The sequence below is a fragment of the Ruditapes philippinarum genome, unplaced genomic scaffold (assembly GCF_026571515.1).
Source record: "Ruditapes philippinarum isolate M1 unplaced genomic scaffold, ASM2657151v2 ctg863_1_1_1_1, whole genome shotgun sequence".
NCBI classification, from domain to species: Eukaryota; Metazoa; Mollusca; class Bivalvia; order Venerida; family Veneridae; genus Ruditapes; species Ruditapes philippinarum.
The window spans coordinates 19,179-28,476 of record NW_026861574.1 but is presented as its reverse complement, the minus strand read 5'-3'; the positions used below and the strand labels follow the sequence as shown (position 1 = coordinate 28,476).

The window sequence follows — 9,298 nt, the reverse complement described above, 5'->3', positions numbered from 1 at the left end:
AGGCTTCAGTTCAACTCAACGAATCTTTCCCGTTTAATGTATTTTCAAGGGAAGTAATCGAAAGTTATATTTTAAAAAGTCGATAATAAAGTGATTTCCCTTTATTTCATATACGACATTTGTAAGTACTAATTGACATTTATTGTCAAATTGTAACTTTGTCAAATTGTAACTCAATAAGGTAAGTGTCAGTTTTTTGTTTCCAACTATTTTTTTTAGAGAAAATAAAAATAAAGTTATTAAAACCGCACTAAATATTTTTTAAGAAAAGTTAATGATTTAGTTTTGATCGTGATTTGTTGAAAATGTAAACACGGCAGGGTTGTAAAAAAATAGCCATTTGTTAAAGAAATGGAGTTTAGACTGTCAGATATCAAGGCATGGACATGTTCAAAAGTCTATACTTTAAAATCTGTCTGCAGGTACTTTTAACATTGTGATTTTCCCAATATTTTTATACCAACAAAATCACTCTGATAACTGGTTAGATTAGTTTCTTATCTCATTTCTGCCAATCTTTTGATAACTTACAAATTATTTATTCAATTTTAGTTTTTTAACAATCAAAATACTTGAATTAAAATTAAACATGGACCTGTTTATTAATATAATGTAATGTTAATCATAATTAGAATTTAAAAAGAACTTCACTTAACCTAATTACACACATATAGGGTACTTAATATTGAGTTAGAATTATAAAGATATCAAAAATTACTAGTCCATTGTACTATTTTGGGCAATATTATACTATTTATTAATGATGTACAAGTCAATTAGCATAATTAAGCCAACTGAAACTTTCAGTATTGATTTGGTAGTTTTTTTAAAAAAAATCTTCATTTTTACGTTCTAAGTAACATTGTCCTGTTTGTTCCCTGTCAAAGGTACTTGCCACTATTGCCACTATTTTCCCAAGGACAGACAAAATATAATCACTGATGTCACAGGAAACTGAAGTATTTGCTATTATTTGACATTAGTCATTTTATACAGGTCAAAACTTATCTCTCATGGCATATTTTTATAGGTATCTAATGACATTAAGAAGGCAGACTTTAGTACATTTTCTACACAAGTTTAAATGTGTAGCAACAAGAAGTTTGTCATCAAAATCTACAAGCATGAGTGGTGGAAATGTTCACAAAACAGCACAGGAAGGCTTTAAACAGGTTTGATTTTGTTTGTTTTGTGTTTCTGTTTTTTTTTCATCAAAGTTTAATGAATATTGTGCGTTGTTGTTATGAAATTCTTTTGGTTAGCTTTTAAGTCACATTTTTGACTGAGTCACTGATAGTTCATATTGCGAATTTCCAGATTTACCTCGGGGTGCTACTCTTTGCATAATTGTAGGAAAAAGTGGACATCTTAATAGAATCACCAAATGTCAATAAGCTAGCTGAGTAGCTTTATTATAAATAGCTTTTTATCTAGCTGGATAACGGGAAATGTGATTAAAAATTAACATCCATAAACATATAGCCAGAGAGGCCCAAAAGGGTTTTTTATATTTTAAGTTCAATATTTATATTGCAGTTTGTTATTGGCCTGAATGCGAATTCATAAGCATTGTGAAAAATGTACATGCTACGTAAAGCATGTTTGAAATAATGACAATCTGACAAATTAATCCACATTATGAATATTTTATATTGTGTTTAGGATGAAGGAAAATTCCTGTAAAGTTGTGTTTACTTAATTCTAATATAATTAATTTCTTTCATCATAGAAATATATATGTACATTGTACTTAGAGTTTGTAACCAAAACAAAGCCACTATCATTGCTAACCCAGTTTAGTTGGTTTCTGTACCGTTATAAAATATGAGAACAATGCTTATCTTGGAACGGTGTACAAATATACTGTAACTGTGTCTGCTTAGTCTAAGACTTTTTAACCTTAAGCCTGCAACTAACTATACCCATGTAGTCAGTGCAAACCAAGACCAGCTGCCACATCTCTGCCATCTGATTATGGTCTCCACTGATAGTGATTCAGTCTATACATTTTTCCAAGTTTTCCCAAACAATGATGATTGGTATTGTCCAGATTAAAAGATGGAAGAATCCATTTAAGATATTTGGAAATGATTTATAATTGTAATTTTTTTTCATACAGGGAGACCACTATGATAAAAGTAGGCCGTCTTACTCAGACGAGCTTGTTACACATGTTGTCAGTAGTCTTCACAAGGGAGACTACAAAGGTAATATATAGAATAAAGAACAATTTGTTACCTCCCTTTTCTAATTGGCTGAGTACCAGTTTTAGTAATATTTCAGCAATTTAATGGAAAGCCAATGCATTAAGATTGATTTAGGACTGGGCGCCAGTACTGACCTGTCTAATTGCAAGTAACTGCCAACTTCTCCATAAAAATCTTATTTTATTGTAACTGTGGACAAATGACATTAACTAATTATCATCTGCAGAATCATTATTAAAATGATGTGCCTAGCTAGCCAGAGTTGTGCAAATAGAATTGTTTGAAAACCGGTCAATTTCATGAAATAAGCTGTCTTGGGCTGAGTTATATAAGTTGGTCATCTACCAACTGTGATATAGTGAAGATAATCACCATTCAAAAACCTAATTATTGGCGTCCGCGCGCCCCTTTATGGAACGAAATCAGATTTTGTGAAAGGGTGACAGCAACTTCTCGAGCCTTTAAGTCGGTCATGATAAAAGCCGATCATTCCGATCGGTATGAGGGTGCTTGATTATTAATTAAATGTCGCGATATGTTACAATGAATAGCGAACTGGAGGATTTCGCAATGCAAACATTTTCAAATGCAATAACCTTTTCATTTTCAAATGCAATAACCTTTTCCGTCTCTTCGGTTTTTTATTTATCATTTTGTAGTACACAGTGGGTTATCATGGTATGTTATTAAAATAGAATGATGAGTTGATGACCTAAATATTTCGAAAATCTATTTATAGAGGGATGTACTCCTATCGGTAATTCTGGTCTCTCCCGGTCTATTTTGACCGTGATACTAGTGACCGGCGAAAAGTATCACACGTTTATTGTCCGATCTCTCCCGGTTTTTGGAGTAGATGTTTGATATCGTTACAGAACAGAACAAATATTTTACAGATAAATAAGCTTTTTTCCAAAATGAATGTTTGTCACTTAGTTTGGTTACAATAATTAATAAACATAGATCAACTCTCAAATATATTGATTATTATTATACATAAACATACAATTCGAAAAAAAAAACAACAACAACAATAGCATATGTTTCATTTTATCTATACGAGATATAAACAATAAATATGTACAATAATTGTGAAAAAAGGTACATTTTTATGGTTTTAATATGACTCTATTAACTTTGAAACATATTATTTTATTTGTTATTCGTAAAGATGCCGGTGAATTATTCAAAGTAACAAATTAGATTTTATTAATTATTTGATTTTTAATGATAATTTAAAAAATGATAAAGAAAAATACAAATGTACATGTACATGGTTTAAGAATAAATAATATATATTGAAAGATTAACCATAATTTACTGACTTTTTCCAGTAAAGTTTTGACTTATAATCGTCGGTCAATATGAAATTTGAATTCTTAAAATTTATTTTACAATTTTAATAAAAAAAAGAATAACTAAGTCTCACAGGTGAACGTCGCGTGGCATAGTGTAAGTCATGGCCTCGCGACATTCACCTGTGCTAAGTCTTAGCATATTAATATACTGTATATTGATCAGTTTTTACTTAACCCTTTACCCCATGAATACCTGTTTAACGCATATGTGACCAGTGCAGATCCAGATCAGTCTGCACATCCATGCAGTCTGATCAGGATCTCCACTGTTCTCTTTTCAGTCAAAAATTCTTTTGTGGATATAAAATAGAAACAGTTGAGATCCTGATCAAACTGCACGGATGTGCAGGCTGATCTGGATCTGCACTGGTCGCATATGCGTTAAAACACGTATCTATGGAGTAAAGGGTTAAGAAAGAAATTATTTTACAGATATTTAATGAAATTTGTGTTTTTCTTGTAATGAACTTATTGGTCATGTTTACAAGACTATTTGAAACAAATTTCAATGCACATGTATATATCAAAAGAACTTGTTCAAACTTTATTTTCCCAAAATGAAAAAAATGACAAATAACGTATTGATGATGCCCAGCATAAATATAGCAAACATTGAAGTTTTTATTGTTCTGGAATTCACATAGGTATCTCCTATTGTACACAGTGATTATTATGTGTATTATTCAATTTTTCTTTTTCAGACACACAATATGACATTGTAGAACTTGGTGCAGGAACTGGATTGTTTACTAGGAAAATAATGGAGAAGTTTAAAGATATGCCAGTAAAAATCTAAAATTCTTTTTTTATGCCACCGCAGCATCTGCGATGCGGTGGCATATAGCGATTCACCTGTGTGTGTGTTTGTTTGTGTGTGTGTGTGTTATATAGATTATATAGTGAACTTAAAAAATCTTCTTGTGAAAAACCACTAGTCCAATTTCAACCAAACTTGGCAGGATTGATCCTTGGGTGAAGGGCTTCCAAAGTTGTTGAAAGAATTTCATTCCATGCAGAAATCTGGTTGCCATGGCAACCAAAAGGAATTATAAGAATAAATTTAAAAAATCTTTCTTGTAAAGAACCAAAAGGCCTAGAGCTTAGATAATTTGCATAAGGCATTGTCTGGTAGACCTCTACCAAGATTGTGCAAATTATAGCCCTGGGGTCAAAATCGGCCCCGCCCCGGGGGTCATTGATTTTCACTATATGTACATATAGCAAAACCTTAATATACCTTTTTGTAAAGACCCAAAAGGCCTAGAGCTTAGATATTTTGCATAAGGCATTGTCTGGTAGACCATTACCATGATTGTTCAAATTATAGCCCTGGGGTCAAAATCGGCCCCGCCCCGGGGGTCATTGATTTTCACTATATGTACATATAGTAAAAACTTAAAATACCTTCTTGTAAAGACCCAAAAGGCCTAGAGCTTAGATATTTTGCATAAGGCATTGTCTGGTAGACCTCTACCAAGATTATTCAAATTATAGCCCTGGGATCAGAATCGGCCCCGCCCCGGGGGTCATTGGTTTTCCTTATATGTATATAGGAAAAAAAACTTAAACATGACTTGTAGTAAAAACTTTAAAAAAATTTCTTCTAGTATTTCTTCTATTTATCTATTCTAGTAATTGACAAATGCTAGAGGTTAGATATTTTGCATGAAACATTATGAAATGAACTTCTAGCAAGATTGTTTAAATTATAGCAATGGGGTCAAAATTGCCTTTGCCCCGGGGGTCATTGATTTTCAATATAAACATATAGTAAAAAAATCAAAAAATCTTATTGTCTGAAGGTACAAGGATTAATGCGGTGGCATAGCATTTTTCTCAAATGCAATCTTGTTTAAAGTTTAAATCTGCATGCCTGAAGATGAACAGATAAATTTCAGAACTTACTTTAAACCAGCATGCCTCCAGTTTCATGTTAATTTTTGTGAAAAGTTTGAAAGTTTGAAAACATATTGCCAAGTGGACAAAGAAAATAATTTACACATTGCAAACTGCACTTTTAATCTTAGTAAATCACCAAATATTGTCCTGCATTGTCTGCAATAGTAGCCACTACTGTGTTATCTCCAGTTAGTCATGAACAGAAAATATGGTGATAAATACTGCAAAATCAGTCATAAACTGCATATGACATGTAAATTATTAGTTGAATTTTGAACCTTTTTACTTTTCTTAAAATCTTAATGCATTTTTTCTCAAGTTTGATTTTCTTAAAATATTTCGGCTCATCTGGAGGATGCAACTTTAAACTGATGGCTAATAGGTAGTAATATGGTGATACAAATTTATGATATTGTGCCTACACCATATAAGGTTTCACTTCAATTGTGAATATTTATACATTTAAAAAAAAAAAAAAAATTCAGATAGATTTTTGAAATTTATCTACTCATCAGGAGTGTTACCCCTTTCAAATTGTTCAAACCTTTATTTATGTATTTATAATGAGAGCACATTAGATTTAATGATCTGTATATGTTGTATATTTGATGAAAATATTGTCATGAAAATAACATCATAAAAACACACAGATTAGAGATAGGGACATTTGTGTCTTATGAGCACATGTTAATTCTTTCAGAAATGATTTGAGCCGCGTCAAGACAAAACCAACATAGTGCGTTTGCAACCAACATGGATCCAGACCAGCCTGTGCATCCGCGCAGTCTGGTCAGCATCCATGCTGTTCACTTACAAACTCTATTACAAGTAGAGAAACTGATAGCGAACAGCATGGATCCTGATCAGACTGCGCAGATGCGCAGGCTGGTCTGGATCCATGCTGGTCGCAAACGCATTACGTTGGTTTTGTCGTGACGCGGCTCATTTCTTGTCATCTTTCTTTTTTCTTCAGAAAATACGATATTTAGCAACAGAGCCATCAGATGAATTTTTATCAGTATTAAAACAGCGCTCACCTAGTGTCGATACCCTAATCTGTTCAGCCACAAAATTACCCTTTCCTGAAAATTCTGTACAGGTATGTTGTAAATTAAGTCAATGGTTCTTCCTTTTTGATTGGGAAGCAGTCTTAGCCTTTTGATTTTGAGAAGAATTAATGTTAAAATTGCTGAATTTGGATAGTAAAGAGCTAGTGTAAGTTTGGATTTTTGGGAAAAGTGTATTGAACAGAATCAAGTCCTGAAATTACTCTTTCTGAATATCTTCAAATTTTTTGTATAGTAACTGCTGACTTCTGCATATGCAAATAAATCATTTAAAAAGCTAGTGTAAAAATGTAGGCTTTACTTAGGACTTAAAATTTAAAAAAAAAATCCCTGAATAGCAGAATAATGTCATGATTTCTTGTTTAACAGTTACACATATCAGCTGAGTATAGGCACATTCTATAGGACGGAAGAAAGGAATGGGGGCAGAAACGAGAGTATATCATTTCTCTCAATATGCTTGTTTGACTTGCATAACTGTGGTTACATAAATCAAGGTCAAATTGTAAATGTTTTTTAACACATTCTACAAGGTGGAAGAAAGGAATGGAAGCATGAGGGTGGCTTTATCATTTCTTCTCAAAGACAAATATATTATAGAGGGATAAGAAGCTCTAAAAATAGAACATTTTCATGTCCAGACCCACAATCCCTTGCATGAGATTCCCTTCTAGTCAATCAATTTTTGCTATTTTGTTTTACTTTAACTGAATGTGTTTACATTTTCATCCATTATCAAATATTTTCCACTTCGTAATCTTTTTTTATTCCTTTTTGTTTTGCAACTACTTTTTCGTCACTTCTTTCGATTACTGTAACAAATTTCAGATTACATGGTAAATTTGCTATGTTAAAGACAGTCTTGGGAAATCTCACAAAAATGTGAACTTGCAGGATAATCAATCCCTGATTCAGATTTGAAGTGTATGATGTCATAGCTTCCTCTCCCTCTTAATATAGCTCTGTGTTATTCTTTCATTGGACTTGTTTGATTTTGTGCAATAATGTACATTGTACTTACATATAGGAGTGTGTAAGTAAGTTTTTATATATTTCAGAATATCATTTGTGCTCAATGCTTTCACTGGTTTGCAAACAAAGAAAGTTTGACTGAAATACATAGAGTTCTTGTTCCTGGAGGTAGACTTTGTAAGTACAGACTTTTTTTGCCAAAACATTTTTTTAAAAAAATGGTAACGGCCACAAAAATATCATACCCTTCCAATGATAAATGACTTAAATTTTGGTTTATGATACCTAAGAAAAGGTTAGTTTATTTTTTCCATTTTAATTGTCACCTTATTTTTACATTCACACTGACTTAGGAATAGTTTTTAAATATTGTTAAACAAGTTTGACATATAGATTTTATGGAAATAATTATTTAAGAAAAGGTGGAAAAACTTTTTGGAGAATTTTTCTAAAATGATGCTGGAGAAAAACTGGTGGAAGGCGTTTTAACACTCTATTATGACGACACACCACGGAAGATAAATGAGACATGGAAGAATGTATTTGATAATTGTTCATTATTTAGATGTGTAGAACGGAGATACCTTGCTGGTATTGACGGTATGAAGGTAAGTGATTTTCAAAACAAAAGTTTTCTTCCCTTGTGGCTTAAGGTTTGCCTTTAAGGGTTGAAACATCTGAATTGCAGCCACTGTTTATGCCCCCTGTAAGAGGCGACTAAATGAGTTTGAATAAATGGAGTCTTAGCATATCCCAGCTCCAGCAGGTGAGATGGTTATGAACTCTGGTGTTGCTTTAAGTTTGTAACACACGAGGTTGGCCAGAATTCCTTTTTGGACCTAAATTTTGTTGGTGCAATGAAAACCACAAGTTTGCTTAACCCTTACCCATTTGAGATTGGTATAGGACTTACAACCCTACTTTGTATTCTTGGAAGTGTCCAGTTGGAGTTGGATTTCAAAAGTCTACTTAAATTTGAGAAGCCAATAGTATAGAGCCTGGTCAGACTGCACAGACTCTCCAGGGAGATAAATTGTTTAATATGCTTAAACCATGATATATTTATATTAACACCAGTATAGAGCCAGGCCAGCCTGCACATCTGTGCAATCTGATATATAATTCTATACTTTTGGTAGCTTAAATATTATTATTTTTATTATTTTTTTTTGAAATCCTTTAAACTTTGAGTTAAAGCTGTAGTCGGTGAATGTGCTATGTTTATAAAGTCACAGCTTTAATTGTGATATAATTTAAGCCGTTATAAAATTCAGACTATCAAGTGCATTTTCTTTTGTACAAAATTATATTATTGAATGGTATATTGTATTCAAAATTGTTAATTTGTTTCCAGGGTGACAAAGATTTTGTGCTCAATCATTTCACGTCAATCAGTGTTATAGCGAGGCTGGACCCCCGGCGGAAAGAGGAGGCAGTGCAGAAATTCCGAGCCGTGCTTGACGAGACGTTTACAGATGATGTAGAAATAAACATTCCTTTTAAATCTGATTTTTATTGTACTGAGAAAGTTATACAATAAAATGTGATTCAATTTAGTTCTCTTCATTTTCTTCCACTCCTTATTTGGCTTTTTTTTAATGACCTGCAGCAACTTATACATCATTAATTTATTTTATCAAAGAGGAGTAAATCTTGCAATATCACAAAATTGCAATATCACAAAATTAAAGTTGTGCTCTCCCTTTGCCCATGAAAGAGAATTAAATTCTTGTTCATTTGCTCTAGTCATATAGAGTCCCAGTCAAAGATCTCAAAGATGGGAGCATGCCATTTT

General features: G+C 32.5%; 1 protein-coding gene and 1 long non-coding RNA gene across 2 annotated transcripts; one reads left to right on the top strand and one right to left on the bottom strand.

Moving 5' to 3' along the window:
• The first annotated feature begins 1,001 nt into the window (after positions 1-1,001).
• LOC132716226 (uncharacterized) lies at positions 1,002-9,059 on the top strand. The gene is made up of 7 exons (XM_060699452.1): positions 1,002-1,172; positions 2,120-2,207; positions 4,267-4,349; positions 6,438-6,563; positions 7,590-7,724; positions 7,956-8,111; positions 8,858-9,059. Exons 1-7 carry the CDS (start codon positions 1,014-1,016, stop codon positions 9,041-9,043), a joined length of 933 nt encoding a protein of 310 aa, XP_060555435.1. The 5' UTR covers positions 1,002-1,013; the 3' UTR covers positions 9,044-9,059.
• Positions 4,400-5,171, bottom strand: LOC132716206 (uncharacterized). The gene is made up of 2 exons (XR_009623783.1): positions 4,803-5,171; positions 4,400-4,634 (listed from the first exon to the last, which is right to left on the bottom strand). It is a non-coding gene; the product is annotated as an uncharacterized LOC132716206 (long non-coding RNA).
• Positions 9,060-9,298: the final 239 nt, after the last annotated feature.

What these genes read in the sequence shown, in the direction of transcription:
- LOC132716226 (XM_060699452.1), top strand. Translation starts at nt 1,014, where the DNA reads ATGGCATATTTTTATAGGTATCTAATGACATTAAGAAGGCAGACTTTA. An exon ending in TCACAAGGGAGACTACAAAG is followed by an intron (nt 2,208 to 4,266) that starts GTAATATATAGA and finishes TTTCTTTTTCAG; the next exon opens with ACACACAATATGACATTGTA. An exon ending in CTGGTATTGACGGTATGAAG is followed by an intron (nt 8,112 to 8,857) that starts GTAAGTGATTTT and finishes ATTTGTTTCCAG; the next exon opens with GGTGACAAAGATTTTGTGCT.